The sequence below is a fragment of the Drosophila ananassae genome, chromosome XL (assembly GCF_017639315.1).
Source record: "Drosophila ananassae strain 14024-0371.13 chromosome XL, ASM1763931v2, whole genome shotgun sequence".
Taxonomy (NCBI): Eukaryota; Metazoa; Arthropoda; class Insecta; order Diptera; family Drosophilidae; genus Drosophila; species Drosophila ananassae.
Genome location: NC_057931.1, coordinates 2,082,537 through 2,096,782, shown reverse-complemented (window position 1 = coordinate 2,096,782; position 14,246 = coordinate 2,082,537). Strand labels below are relative to the sequence as shown.

Here is a 14,246-nt window from a genome sequence, read left to right as displayed (position 1 = left end):
ATATGTTTGTCTCGCTCCCCCCTTATGACCAGAAAATAATTCCTCTGACGTCACAGCACTGCTTGATTTCGTCCACCTTCTGCTGGTTTCTGTTGGCCTGGTGTTTCAGATTTTGTCCCATACGATTTTTAAGAAATTTGCGGCCGCCAAGGCTGAACTTTCGAAGCGCATATCTCGGCTATTTCTTAACGGATTTTGAAAAGGGATGTCATTTTGAAACCAGGACATCATTATCCTTCAATCTGCATCAAAAGATTTTTAAAATTCGACAATAAAATTTTCGCCGATTTTTGCAAAAAATCCTGATGGTACCCCTTGTCAAAATCGCGAAAATCGGGTCGAAATTTTTTTGCGCGATTTACAAAATCTTGGGATGGGGATACAAGGATATGGAAGTCCTGATTCAGAAATGGTATCCCGTTCCGGAATCGGTTGCCAAATGGCCGAAATATGCGAAACCAAAAATTAGAAAACCCAAAAATCGTTGCATATTGTAAGGGGCCACTCCTAGATTGGATGCGAGCCTGCAGTTTAGCTTAAAAACTCTTCTTTTGATTTAAAACCCCCTCAACAGAAACACATACATTCGTTTTATATATTTTTGACTTTTATTTCATTTTTATCTTTTGGTTTTTCTCTTATAATTTTTTCTTTCCCTTGTCAAAATCGCGAAAATCGGGTCGAATGTTTTTTGCCCGACTTTCACAATCTTGGGATGCAGTTCGAAGGATATCGTAGTCCTGATTACAAAATGACATCCTTTTTTTGAAATCCGTCAAGAAATAGCCGGGATATGAGCAGAACCCCTTGGCAAAATCGCGAAAATCGGGTCGAATTTTTTTTTCCCGATTTCCAAAATCAAAAGATGGGGATACAAGGATATCGAAGTCCTGATTCAGAAAATCTGAAGTACTAGGGCCGCGAAATGGGGCGTCTGAATATAGCAGAGACTATAGTTTGACCTTAAGGACCTTAAAGGTATTATAAAGCTTTTGGCAGGTAAAAAGGTGAAAGAAAAATTAAACAAAAAAGTTTGAAGGTTTTATTTGTAATCGATACAATGTAAATGTGATATGAGTTTCTAGACTTTTTCCAATAAGGATTCCTTATTCGACTGATCTGCTTACTCGTGCATGATGAAGCGCAGGAAACGCCTGTAGTTAATACCCGGATGACCCTCATCCTCCATGCCCCGGGTTAGAATCTGCAGCTCCTCGCTGGTGAAGTGTTCCTCGCTGCGATTGAGTACGCTGAGCAAAATAGATTGATCGATGTAGCCAGTGTTGCTGGGATCGGCCTCTCGCAGGGCATCAATAAACTCGTCCCTCTTGGCCATGTCCATGTCGATGGCATTGCGGCCAATAGCCTGCAGATACAGCCTGGCCTGATGCACCGTCTCCTCCGTCTGGCCGTCCTTGGCGAACATCTTCTTTACCAGATGCTCGTAGTGGACATTCCCGCTAATGTCCGAGACTGTATGGAGCAGACTGAAGACCTCCGCCTCCTCCAGGCGCTCACCGACGGTGGTCAGCATGTGACGCAGTTCGGAGTAGGACAGGACACCGGATCTTTGGCGGTCGCAACTGCGCAGAGCTACCAGTACCTCGTCGGCGGTGAGCTCGTCATTCAGGGTGGCCAGTTGGCAGTAGAGCGTGAGGACCAACTCGAAGGACGCCCTTCTTGCCACATGGGCGCCCAATGGTCCCAGCGCTTCGCGACGACGGAGTTGCTCTACCACGCGGTCGGAAAGCCACTTTTCGCTGGGAAATAAGCCCATGGTTCGGAGGCATTCGGCCACATCAGAGAGATCTATTGTCGGGGCCCCACCTAAAACGGTTACTGAGCCCGATTGTTCTTCAGTTCCAGCTCCAATTGCTGTGCCTTCTTCAGCTTTTACTTCTGCGTTCACTTCTTCTTTGGCCTTAGCTTCGACGTCTGCTTCTCCAGCCACTGAGGCGGTTCCTGCTGATCCCGCTACCGTCTCCGCTCCGATACCTGCCTCGGCTGGAGTTCCCTCCACCTTCGCCTGCGCCCTTGCGTTCACCTTGACGGCAAACAGCTCAAAGATGTCCCGCAGCTTGGGCACCTGGGGCAACATTATCATCAGCTCGGACCGTTTGTGGAAGAATCCAAATTTGTGGACAGATCGCATGTCTTCTGAAAACACCTCCATAGCTACTAGTATTTTTTTTTGTAGTTTTTTGTTTTTTAAATAGAAAAGAAAGTGTTACATAAGATTTTTAGATACGAGAGCCGAATACATTTACAGGGTGAAGTTTTAAATGTGAATGTTCTTGCAAAGCTTGCTAATAAAATAATTGAAAATATATATTTTAGAACGTTACTTTTCTGTTATTTATTTTATTTTATTTTAAAACTATAAACGCACATATTTTGTTTAAATGGCAAAATAAACGTGGAAATCGATTTTACTGCCAAAAGCAAATATTCATTACTTTATGAGGTATTTATTACATAATTGTACATTATGGTGTTAAAAATATTTCATTTACATTACATTTTGTTAAAAAAAATAGGCTCTTGATGGATCTCTAATCCGTAAAACCCTGGATCGTCTCCCAGGTGCATTTAGCGTAATCATGATCCCAGGGAATGTGGCGCTTTCTCTTCCCTTCCTCCTCGGGCGGGGAGGATCCATTTGGATGCCCTGGATTTGGCGCCTGGGAGAGGGGGGGTTCCACGACTGCATCAAAGGTGTCTACCTTCATCTTACCTGTATTACAACGGGCGCTCGTGCTTGGAACAGGTTCCTCCATCACAGGTTTTTCGTTTACAGCATTTTCCATAACAGGAGCTGCTATCACAGGAGCAGGCATCACAGGTGCAGCCATCACAGGAGCCATCATCCCAGCAGTTGCCATTACGGAAGCATCCATCACACCTGTTTCCAACACAGGGCCTTCGACTAGTAATGCTGTAATCACAGGGGTTCCTTCCGACAAAGCCTCTGTTGCAGGTGGTGACGGCGGTGGTATGGGCATCATACCTATCGGTGAAGCTGTGTAGACTCCATTGCTGCTCACCGTCTCCACCGTGGCGTCCTGCTCCTCCGGCAGGTATTCAATCAAGCTGTCCATGTCGAGGTGTACATTGCCCTCGCTATCCTCCACATAGCAGACAACACTCTCCTCCGTGTCTAGGATGTAAACAGACGATTCGTTGATGTCGATGGCCACCGTGTCAGTGGCATTATAGTGAACCGGGCCATCGCCCCCGGTTAGGATGATCAAGGGGCCGTCGTCAATGCCGATCTGGCGCACAGACATTGGCTGCATCTCCTCGGTGATTGGCTCTTGAGTAGTGTAGAGGTTATAACTCCCGTCCGGCTGAAGTAAGAACATGGTGGACTCCATGTAGCCCATTGGGCCGGTTCCATCGGGTTGCTCCTCAAGCTCTAGAATCTCCGACAATTCGGGCTGCTCCGCCTGATGCAATTGCTCCGATTCCGGCAGCTCCGGATCCTCCTGTGTCATCTCCAAAGGATCCAGTTGGTCTATGGGCTCGAACACCTCCTGAGGCACCTCGGCAACGGCCACTTCCTCGGTTTCCATGGGTTCAGGTGTGGCTACTAAGCTACGGGGCTCTATGCCGACCACAACCTCGATCTGGGAGCCGAGCTGTCTGGTGAAATGCTGGCAGAGATCTATGGCGTGTCGGATCTGGTCCTCGCTGAACTGCGCCTCAAGCTGCTGGGTAGCCTCCACGGATGGCATCTTATCCAAGATACGTTTCAGCTGAGAAGTGTCCAGTAGAGGAACACTGCCCGGCGAAGCGTTCAACTTAAATGGAGCCATCCTCTTCAGCTTTAGGTTACAATCCCTAAACAGAGATATTTATATTTATAGAGATAAAACTTATTGGTTTTTTATTTTAAATTCACAAAGAATTGGAGAAAATGAAGGTAAAGAAAAATTGTTGTTGGACGTAAAGAAGAGAAATGTCACTTTCTGACAGAAGACTTCTGTGCAAAATGACGGAAGGCATGTGGATAGAGGATTAGGTTGACAGAAACTCACTTGGCCTTCGAAGTCATTACGGCACTGCTTACTGGAGTCACCAGGGCCTCCAGTCCATTGGCCATCTCATTGAAGTGCGGCTTCTGATCCTTCACATCCTTCAGTTTCTGGGCCATGGGACCACGGCTCTCCGGACGCATTTTGATGGCCAAATTGGCATCAGTTGCCACTGGTTTCTCCACCTGCTTATTTCCTTCCTTCATTTTGATTATGAACTTTTTTTGATGGGATTGTTAAATAAACTGAAAAACTCAGCGAAAAACACAAAAGTTGAAACGAGAGCACGTCCTATTACTTCCAGTACTATTCACTGAATGAAGGTTGTCAGCTTCCGTCGGAACCAAGTCACAAAATTCGAATGAGAAACTTGACAGCTAAGTCAAAGGTTGCTTAGATAATGAAGAAAAGGATGCCCACTTGGTCAGCAATAGCTCTGCAAAGGGTTCCAAATTGGCAGTTCCAGGGTTTCCTCTTTTTTTTAAGTTTCGGTCAACGGCTTTTCAAACGTTTTCGTTACAAAAAAGGTTATACAATTTCATATTTTAGCTGAAATCTTTTGATGACTATTTGAAAACCACAAGCTCTTCATTTTTTATAAATTCAATAAATATGTTTATTGTGACGCATAATACATACTCTTAAAAATAATACCAAAATCGGTAAATTCGAACGTTGGACCTTCATAACATTTGATGTGCTTTACTGGTTTCTTTCCCAAAATCTTTTGGATACTTACTAAATACTTTACACCTTATCTTAGGCTACATTTTTGGTGGAATCATCGAGTTGTGAGAAGAGCGTTTAAGGTGTTTTATAGATATACATATATGTAGGTGTGGAGCCGCAGCAACTGAGAAAGAGCAGTAGATAGCATCTCCCACTCGTTTTCGTGCATTTGGGCGGAGGAGGCGGATCAGGAAAAGATCTTTTTGCAGTGGGTGATGAGCGAGGAAAGCATAAAGATCTCCTCGGTGAGGTTGGTCATATGCTGGGGAGTGGCAATCAACGTGGGTGCGAATACAGTGGCCAAGTTGTGCTCGTTCATCTTGTTGACCGCGTAGTGGGAGGCCACGCGCTTCAGGTGCTCCAGCATATACTGCAGGCAGCTGTAGTGAGCAGGTGGCAAACGATGCACTGCCTCGGTCATGAGTTCTAGCTGCTCAGCTAGGTTGCTGTTGCCTATGAAAGAATATATTTACTCAAAGTACACTTTTAAAAGCGCAATAACTTACGGCCGGCCGCCATGAAACTGGGATAGGCCTGAAATGTGATCAGCGGCACTGGCAACAGGCGCAGATAGAGCTTTAGCGTTCCGGCAATAACGTTAACATTCCCATAGGCCGTCTCCGACATGTCCGTTTTTTCCCCGTCCTTGTCCAGAGCCAGCTTCAAGGCCTCGATTTCATCGGCAAATCCGGAAACCCGATAGATGCCCTCCTGCAGCATGCCCCTGGCCTCAACCTCTTCCACACAGCGGCGCACTACGAATGGTATTGGATGGTGCTGCTCCAGCTGGACCATGGTGGTTAGATCTGTGCCAAATACACCGCGAATGCGCTTCAAATCCGGCACACACTTGGGCGGCACCAGCTCAGAGCACTTAGCGTGAGCCACAAAGCCACATGCCTCACACTTGACACCCTGGGCGGTGAATCCCCACAAGAAATTGGCGCAGAACTCACACCAGTTGAGGCCCTTGAAGGTGTGCACCTAGAAGATCAGGATAATATAGTTTATTGTTCGTATAGTGAAATAGAACAGCACACACCTTGAACTGATGCGGCTTCTCGTAAACCAGAGGCATGGGATCTACCGCCGCAGCTGCCGGAAGCCTAACTTGGGACTGCTGTAGCTGGGACTCCCCTTTCTGTTCGGCATCGGTCTGATCGTCTTTTCCTGGCGCCGGCTGTGATGTTGGCGCTGGATCCTTGGGCTTCTCTGGAGCCATCTCCTTGGAGAGCGCTCGTAGCTTACGCCCATTCAGCGTCATGTAGGGACTCTGTTGATAGCAGTTTCGGGTCTGCTGGTTAATCTGTTGGATAATCGGACCGGCGTGAAGCTCCATGTGATAGTTAATCAGCCCGTCTGCCACCATGTCATGAACCGAGTCAAAGCACTTGTCCTGATCAAGAAGGTAATGCCCTTTATCGGGCTTGTAGACCACTTTAAAGTGTTTTGTCCGCTTGTTGACCCGGAGACTGAGAGTGTAGTATCCGTCAGACTGTGGACTTCGCCGGACGAGATAGCTTCCCTCGCAAGCATTAGCCAGCAGCTCCTCGGCCTCCAAGTGACCCATCACGCCATGGTACTCGGAGCCGTACAGCCGCACAGCCAAGTCATTGGCCCCCACAGCCTCTGCCTTGGATTTAGCCGGCAGCGTCAGCCGGACTCTCGCACAGCGCACTGGAAAAGGAGTCGGAGCTTCCAACTGAATCTTGTACACTAAATGAGAAGGAGATTGGTGAGTAAGTGCTGGTGGAGGGCGTTGCCTGGACTTACACTCCGGCTTCCAGACCTTCTGGACGGGAGAGCTGGGCTCCTGGGAACCACTGGCCACTACGCCCTTACCGCCGCCAGTCTCCGGCCCTGCGTTTAGGGGCATGGTGTATCTGCAAGCTGTGTTGGGGCGGCGGCTAATTAAGGAAATCAGTTGCGGCAGCGGCTAATTACTAATTAATTGTCGGGAAACATCTTCGCTTTTGTTTTGGAACACAAGAGGCAGTGTGGCCAGACGGTCAGTCAAAATATACCAAAAAGCTTAATTCGTATTATGCTTTTTTGGTAATTTGTGGGCGGGCTTTTTGAAAAACATGAATCACTTTCTAATATGTATCATACGGCTATATGAGTCGCCTGATCTATTAAAAGAAAAAACCCAACATAAGAGGGATAATGTATTATTCATATGAACTTCATGTGTCAGCCCAAAAAAGCAGAAGAAAAACACCATGTAAGGTTTCAATTGGTTTAATAGTTTTAAGTACGTTTCTTTTGTAAAAAGACCTACACATTCACTTGTTCTTTTAATAATTATTTATTAAATACAAATATTAAATTATTTAAAAAAAATAAAACATGTAAAACTTCAAAATGCGCATTTAAATTCAAACATACGCCGCTGACTTCGTATATTAAATTTAGTTACAAATACTTTTCGTGATACTCTCGCTGTTTGCTCCACTTGTTTTTAAATATTTTCTTAAGTTTTGACATATGTATCGAGTGATTGGTACAAAAGAACGCCTGAACTACGGGATAATTACGTTTTTTCCTGTTTTTCGTTTTCTCTTTTAGAATAATACGCACAATTCACAGACGTGGATTAGTGATTAATCGAGAACCTATATGTCTACGTCGATGGTTAGTAAGTTGGAAATGGAAGTGGTTGTGGCCTCCAACCTCTCTGTGCTGTTCTGCATTCTTCCCAGCTATCGGCTTTGTCTTTCGTTGGAATTCCCGGGGCAGGTGGCTCTCAATTGGAATAATGGAGTTGGAGTTTCATTTATTTTTGGAACTTATGGCGGAATGAACGGCTCTCAGCTAGCTTGGCAGGTGTGTGTGTGTATTGTGTGTTTCAAAAGTGCTGTGGATAGTTAGTGGGTTGTGTGTGGTGTGTGTCGGAGGATATCCTCGCTTCCTAACCGCTCATAACCATGCGCACGAACTCCTCGTAGTTGATGTTGCCCTGCTGGTCCTCCATGTTGGCCAGCAGCTGCTCCACCTCCTCATCGGTCAGCTTCTCGCCGAGCGTGGTCAGCAGGTGGCGCAGCTCGGCCGAGGAGATGTAGCCACTGGCGTCCTTGTCGAAGTGACGCAGTCCCTCGATGAAATCGTCGGCCGTGTCTCCCGACCGGGCCTTCGAAATAGCCTGGTAGATGGGCAGGAAGACCTCGAACGAAATGCGCTCATCGGGCTTCAGTTGGTGGGTGCACTTCTTCACATCCGACTCGGTGGGGTTCTGGCCCAAGGCCCTGAGGCACTCGCCCACCTGGCTGAGCTGGATCTTGCCATCGCCACGGTTGTCAAAGAGATTGAAGGCCTCCTGGAATTCTGCATAAGAAGAAAAACATACATTTTATTTGGGTTTATGGATGAGATGCTGCCAAATGAATCTGCCACCTTCCAGCGTGGTGAATGTGGGTTTCACATGAGCCGTATAGTAATACATCTTCTTATATTTATGACTTTTATTGTGGTTTCGCGCTTTGATCACCACCTTGCCAGCTACTGTGCGGTAAAATGACTGAAGCAACTGCCTCAAACTCCGGCTGCCCGGATTTGGAGCCTGGCACCGTCGCCCCTGCCGCCGGCGTCTCCTTCTTCTCCTCCACCTCCCATATTGCTACTCTGCAGTCCTCCCCACTTAACCGCCTTGCAATACCCTCACTTCATCGGAGAACTTGTTTACGCAAAAGCAACAGGCCTGGGCCGAAGTTGGGGCTGGGATCCCATGAAATGAGCACTAAGGCTTTGTTTAAAATTACGATACGTTGAAAAATGAGTTGTTTAGAGCAGAGATTCACATTGAGTTTCATGGAAGAACACCACGTATGGGTGGGAGGCCCTTTTCCTAGGCAGGGCAGTAGCATTTGGCATTCGGAAACTGACAGTGATGAGTGAAAGAGCGTCAGGGAAAAGACTCCTGCCCCACAGATTCATCTGTGGGTGGAAGAGAACTTAAATTAGAACGAAGGAAGTGAGTTTAAAGAGCATACCGCCAATCCTGTTTGAAAATCTACAATAATCTTCCCTCATTTTCACAGAAAAGAGCATGCCATATTCCATAAACTTTAGACACGAACGAGGGGCAGTTTTTGTTTGGTTATCATGCGCATACAACATCCAAAAATGGCAATAAAAACAAACGATTCCAGCAAATTTTTGACCATTTTTGGCGATGACAAAAGGCGACGAATGCGAATCGGCGGACCAAAGCCGAAGTTTGCAACAAGGTAAGCGTCTATATAGTATATATCTATATATCTGTGGCATGTACTTGATCGAATGCGATGCGGGCTGACGTCAGGGATCGGATCGGATCGGTCGGACTTATCAGGCAAATAAATACACACACTGCCAACAGCCCAGGCCACAGCAATTGATTTTGATTAAGTTATCACGGCGGCGTCGCCAGTTGCGTAAAAATTCGATCGCATCGGATTGGACTGGGATTGGAAACGTGACCCAGAGAAGGTGACTGGCCCAGCCATAAAAGGAAGCTGGCCTGTCACTGTCACTTTTTAAGTGGTTTTTGTTTTCGGATCTTATCGCTGGCATGTTGCAGTTGCAATTGGTGTTGCATTAGTTGATTTCTCGTTGAGCTGCCGGCGGGTCGAAAAACCGGGTGATTATCGTACAAGCTGCCTCTCCTGCCTATCTAATCGCCCACATCCTATGCCTCGAAACTGTGTTTTTTCGCGGTTTTATACCCTAGACTAAGGGTACTAAGATTCTGAGTAGAACTTGATGGAATTCGTCCCCAATAAACTTTATTGCTTCAGTCTTTGGGAGCTTAGTCTTTTGAAGAATTGCATCCAATGATCTTTAACGATTCTAAGTTATCAAGACTAACTATGCAAACTATAGCTTTAATGGTATACATTTCTTAGAGTTCTCTCGGGTTTATCTCTTCTATAAACTACTATCATCTTTTCTAGGGAATCCAATATTTCGACGTCCGATTTTCTTCAGGTTTCGAGTGTTTCGGCGGGTGAGTCATCGCGATCGTATTCATATATTCGTCTTCGTACTCGTATGGCTGCTTTCCAGTTGTGCCGCCGCCGCTGCTGCCCTCGTATTTGTTTTATCAATGATTCATATTCAACATACCTATAGGTATGTCGCCGCTGAAGATGTGTAACACTAACACAGATACTTTTTCGTCGCTTTCACATACCGCTGCCACTGCTGGCTTGGGGGTCACAGATGTGCTGGCCCACAATCGCATGCAAATGTTGCGATTTGTTGGCACTTCGAACTTGTGCGCCCCATTTCCCCAAAGACAACACCCACCCAACCCACACAGCCCCACTCACACACACACTCGCACTCGCACTCACCAGCCAACTGATCCTCGGTGTAAGCTGCCTGAAAAACAACAAAACAAAGGAAAACATGAGTCGTCGTCGTCATCGTTGCTGCCGAAGCGGGAAATAGGAGGTCCCGTAAACATTCAATTGTTGTCAAATATACAAAGTGTCATGTTGCCTACTTCACGCACTTACCATATCGATTTGTTTTTTTAGCTAGCTGAGGGAGAAGAGAAAAACACAAAACACGGGAAAATTCGGTGGCGAAGCAAACGCAAGCAAATTTTAATACGGCAACAATGTGACCAGCTGCCTTAACCGACTGTATCCAAATATAGTGGGCCTACCGGCAGGTTCAACTGCTAGGGCTGCAAACATTTATCGTATCGTGCATGTAATTTTTGGCTATTTAATAAAAATTTAATAAAAACAAATTATTCAATATACAAATAGAATTTTGTTGATTATAACGAGGTTTTTGTGCTTACTTCTAGTCTAGGGGCTGGTTAGCACCTTGCAAGCACCATCACTAGAAACAGTGTTGTAAGACACTTTATGCTGCCGGCACACGTGCGGCGGGATTCATTTGTTTTTGTTTCTGGTCAGGATTTAAGATCCCCAAAAGGACCCTCGAGGACTTACCTCCCGCCATGGCCAGTCAGAAACTGGAGTACGATGCCACGTTGGGCGGAAAAGTGACGCTGCCCACGCATGTTACCACATATCACTATGCGGCCGGAGCACTCCAGGAGATTAGGAGCCTAATAGAGGAAGCTACGCATTCCTCCCAAAGAACCAGCAAGCTGATCTTCCAGACTCTGCCCAAACATATGCGCCGGCGGGCTATGTCGCACCACCCTAAGCGACTACCAAGGAAGTACCGCCAGGCGCACAAATCTCAAATGGGGAAGAGTGGCAATCATCCAGTGAACACTAAGCGTCCCTCTAGGAAGTACCGTCGACGGCCGAAGAATCTACTCAATGAATACGTTCGCCGGCAGCGAAAACACATTTGGCTGGAGACTCATATCTGGCACGCGAAGCGCTTCCATATGGTGGACCGCTGGGGTCATCGTTTGCCCCTCGCCAGCTGTGATAAGACCTATCGCGCCTGCTATCGTGCCAGTGCCCAGCACTGCTTGCTTCAGGACATTTCTTTCTACTGGTGTTTAGAGCTCCGTGGTAGTTTGGAGATGTTGCGCCAGGGTTTCGCTCGTCTGACCAGTCCAGACTGTGGTTTGGGCATCACCGCCAAGACCTTTGTTACTGGTCGCCGCGAGGGCAGTGTGGAGCTCTTCGAGGATAGTCAGTACCCGCACCGGGCTCTGCAGAAAGCAAGATTTCTGTGGCGTCCTGAAAACGATGGTCAGACGGAACGCGCTCTCTGGCTTTGGCTACATCCCAGCGCGGCTCAGACTACTCTGGAAGAGCTCCTGAAGGTTTTTCAATTGAAGTCCTGCAAACAACAAACACTGCCCTTGGAGGAGCACATGCAAGTGGACGAGCCTCTCGAAGCAGGGGAGCCAAAGAAGCTTAATACCGAACAGGAGAGTCTGGATAAGAAAACCTCTAAGGAAGGCCAAGACCAGAAACTTGCTAAGAAACAGAACACTGAGAAACCGCTGCGATTCTGGACTCTGACCAAGGCCTTTGAACGATATCCCGCCTATGTGAACTCGGATAATACTGTAAACTTGCTGGTCCTCCGAAAGGAGTTCAATCGCTTCCGTCTGACAGGGCCGAGGGCCCAAAGTATTTTGGCAGCCAGCTTGCGTCCACACCAAGCTAACCCTCCAGAGCTCCAGCATCAGTCTGAATACGTCCAGGCAGCCCTGCAACTAAACTCACCCAGTGAATTACTTTCCAACATGGTTATGGGTGTCCAAGTAGCAGATCCTCGCCTGCAGCGTCCCAAGAAACGCACGAAAGCGGAACCCGCCGAAACACAAGCTCGTTCTCCTGAAGATTTGCTGGTGAACCAGCCGAAGACCTTGCCAGATAGTCCCTTGTGGCTTCTACAGGAACGGCAGCGCTTATCCAAGAATATCCTGTCCACGGAGAGGTACGATAAGTTGCGACAGCAGCACGCCATCGTTCCGGGAGCATCGTGTGCGTTCGAGGCGAAGATGCAGGCGGTTCCTCTGCTCCTAATACAGCGACCGGGATCTCAGGATGCCAGCTACAAGAGGCTAGGCTATGGCTGTGGTTGGGACGTGATTGCTCCGGCTGGCTATGGCATGCTCCTGTGGCTGACGTTGACTATGTGGGGCGCACGGCCTGGGGGATTGCGGGAACTGGATTCAGTGGCCAGGGAGGCGGGCTCCGAGATGCATCTGCCGGATACGGTGGCTGGTGAGTTCTGGAAAGGAGTTAGTTATTAATTTTTGGGTAAACTAAAGTTTCCTTTCAATTTGTCCAGGAGTCCAAGAAGCCAATGCTGTGGCAGATGAGCGGCGGGCTAGATACTTCCGGCTACCTCCAAACAAGCGCACCAATTACCGGAAGTTGGCCGTGGTCAGTCCGTTTAGTGCCCCCTGGAAGCAGCTGGTTCGGGATTGGCACGATGCTTCGTCTACTGGGCCCTTTTATGTACTGCGGCATCGCCAGCAGCTGGAGGCAATAGCCGATAGCTTGAGGCGATGCAGTCCTCTACCAAAACCCTTGCCCCAAGCAGCTCTAATCCAAATCCAACTGCGGCTTTTGGCCCGAGGCCATGTCAAGACCAACGCACTGATCTGCCTGCCCTCCACGACGGACTACCGCAACCGCTGGCGGCAGATAAAGCGAAACGATCAGGCTCCCATACATGTGGAGCCGCCACAGCCGGACTTGAATGAATCTGTCCGTAAGGAACTGCGGCGTGGACACAAGCTGATGCTGAAACGTCTGAGGGGACGCAGACTTCGAGAGAAGCGCCGTCTCCAGGAAACAGCCACTAAACGCGTTCACATTCGGCCGGCTAACACAGCTGGGCTGGTGCGCAGCCACCTCCTGGAGATGTGCCGCCTGTGGCTGCCCAACGATTCGTCCGAGACTCGGGACAGCGTGCGACGGCAGTGCAGTCGGGAAGTCTTCGGCTACGTGTCTTCAGCCGGCTTCAGCTTCACGGAAGCCACAGTGTGCGCCGTCGGTTACGTGACTCCTGGTGGCTTGCAAAAGCTGCTGCAGGACGTGCCACAAAGCACCAACAGGAACCAGACGCGCCAGCCACTCATGTGCCTCCTCCGGGATCCTGATAGCCGGGACTATCGGTGGGCCAGCTTCCAAGTGAATCTGGACGTGTCCACTCAATGTGCTTGATACGGATTCGTTTCCAACCGAAGTATTCTTAAGACCGTTCTTGTTTTAACTGTAGGCTTAAGGCGAAGATATGGTACCTATGACGGAAACCTCAACCATATTCCCCATAAATAATAAATCAACTTGATTTTTGTTGTACATATTTAATACTAATTTTTATTCAATTTAAAATTACTTGTATGTCATCTTTGCTTCGAAAACATGCGAACAATTTGATGTTCAAATTGTTAGCATGTTCTGGGATTTCTCGGTATCTTCGTTATGCAAATTGTTATGGTTTTTCTTCGAGTGTGTGTCTCTGAACGTGAGTGTGGCTTGAGTGTTGTGTGAGTGTGTACGAGTGTAGATGTCTGTTAACAAAATTGTTCAAATTGTATTCGTTCTCGTTTGGTTTCGTATCTAAAATGCGACAATGATTAAAAAATTGCATACAATTTTTGTATTTTTTCATGTTCTGCTAAATTTTTTTGTATTATATCGGAGAGTGTGCTGGCGCACACACTCATAATTAATAGAATTTTTAGAATTCATTAATATATTCATTCATCGTACTCATTGTTCGAACTTGGTTGCTTATCCACTTGAATTCGTTTCGTATTTGCTGATTTATTTGATGCGGTTATGGGAAAATGTATTTGAAATGCATGTAATTTTCGCTCTTTATATATATAATTATCAGTTATTGAAATTGTCTATATACTTACGAGTATATAAGTACGTCTATATATATATATATTTACTTGTGTGTGTGTTTTTGGTTGTATCATGGAAATTTTAGCGGCTGCTTTGGTGTTTTTGGTTTTCTCGGTTTGTGCGTTAAGTTTCTCGCTCGATCTGAATACGTTTTTTTCCAACTCTTCTCGTTTTCGAATTTGCAACT

General features: G+C 47.1%; 5 protein-coding genes and 1 long non-coding RNA gene across 8 annotated transcripts; 2 read left to right on the top strand and 4 right to left on the bottom strand.

Annotated features, from left to right (window-relative positions):
* Positions 1-1,019: 1,019 nt before the first annotated feature.
* LOC6503973 (myosin light chain 3) lies at positions 1,020-2,293 on the bottom strand. The gene has a single exon (XM_001963899.4). It carries the CDS (start codon positions 2,171-2,173, stop codon positions 1,124-1,126), a length of 1,050 nt encoding a protein of 349 aa, XP_001963935.2. The 5' UTR covers positions 2,174-2,293; the 3' UTR covers positions 1,020-1,123.
* Positions 2,294-2,448: 155 nt separating this feature from the next.
* Positions 2,449-4,372, bottom strand: LOC26513670 (fibrous sheath CABYR-binding protein). The gene is made up of 2 exons (XM_014905723.3): positions 4,038-4,372; positions 2,449-3,840 (listed from the first exon to the last, which is right to left on the bottom strand). Exons 1-2 carry the CDS (start codon positions 4,238-4,240, stop codon positions 2,553-2,555), a joined length of 1,491 nt encoding a protein of 496 aa, XP_014761209.1. The 5' UTR covers positions 4,241-4,372; the 3' UTR covers positions 2,449-2,552.
* Positions 4,373-4,621: 249 nt separating this feature from the next.
* On the bottom strand, positions 4,622-6,771 carry LOC6503971 (N-chimaerin). The gene is made up of 4 exons (XM_001963898.4): positions 6,537-6,771; positions 5,806-6,479; positions 5,270-5,747; positions 4,622-5,216 (listed from the first exon to the last, which is right to left on the bottom strand). Exons 1-4 carry the CDS (start codon positions 6,637-6,639, stop codon positions 4,951-4,953), a joined length of 1,521 nt encoding a protein of 506 aa, XP_001963934.1. The 5' UTR covers positions 6,640-6,771; the 3' UTR covers positions 4,622-4,950.
* Positions 6,772-6,988: 217 nt separating this feature from the next.
* Positions 6,989-10,466, bottom strand: LOC6503970 (myosin-2 essential light chain). 2 transcript variants are annotated; one of them, XM_001963897.4, is made up of 3 exons: positions 10,262-10,466; positions 10,097-10,124; positions 6,989-8,087 (listed from the first exon to the last, which is right to left on the bottom strand). In XM_001963897.4, the coding sequence occupies exons 1-3, from the start codon at positions 10,262-10,264 to the stop codon at positions 7,675-7,677; spliced, it is 444 nt and encodes a 147-aa protein (XP_001963933.1). In that variant the 5' UTR covers positions 10,265-10,466; the 3' UTR covers positions 6,989-7,674. The 2 variants fall into 2 exon arrangements, with proteins under 2 accessions (XP_001963933.1, XP_014761128.1); XM_014905642.3 differs by lacking the exons at positions 10,097-10,124; positions 10,262-10,466 and adding an exon at positions 8,157-8,281.
* LOC26514959 lies at positions 8,576-10,314 on the top strand. Of its 2 annotated transcripts, XR_004310340.2 has the most exons (3): positions 8,576-8,733; positions 8,801-8,989; positions 9,695-10,314. It is a non-coding gene; the product is annotated as an uncharacterized LOC26514959 (long non-coding RNA). The 2 variants fall into 2 exon arrangements; XR_006507590.1 differs by lacking the exons at positions 8,576-8,733; positions 8,801-8,989 and adding an exon at positions 9,167-9,631.
* Positions 10,467-10,591: 125 nt separating the features above from the next.
* Positions 10,592-13,513, top strand: LOC6503685 (ribonucleases P/MRP protein subunit POP1). The gene is made up of 2 exons (XM_001963896.4): positions 10,592-12,418; positions 12,486-13,513. Exons 1-2 carry the CDS (start codon positions 10,717-10,719, stop codon positions 13,364-13,366), a joined length of 2,583 nt encoding a protein of 860 aa, XP_001963932.1. The 5' UTR covers positions 10,592-10,716; the 3' UTR covers positions 13,367-13,513.
* Positions 13,514-14,246: the final 733 nt, after the last annotated feature.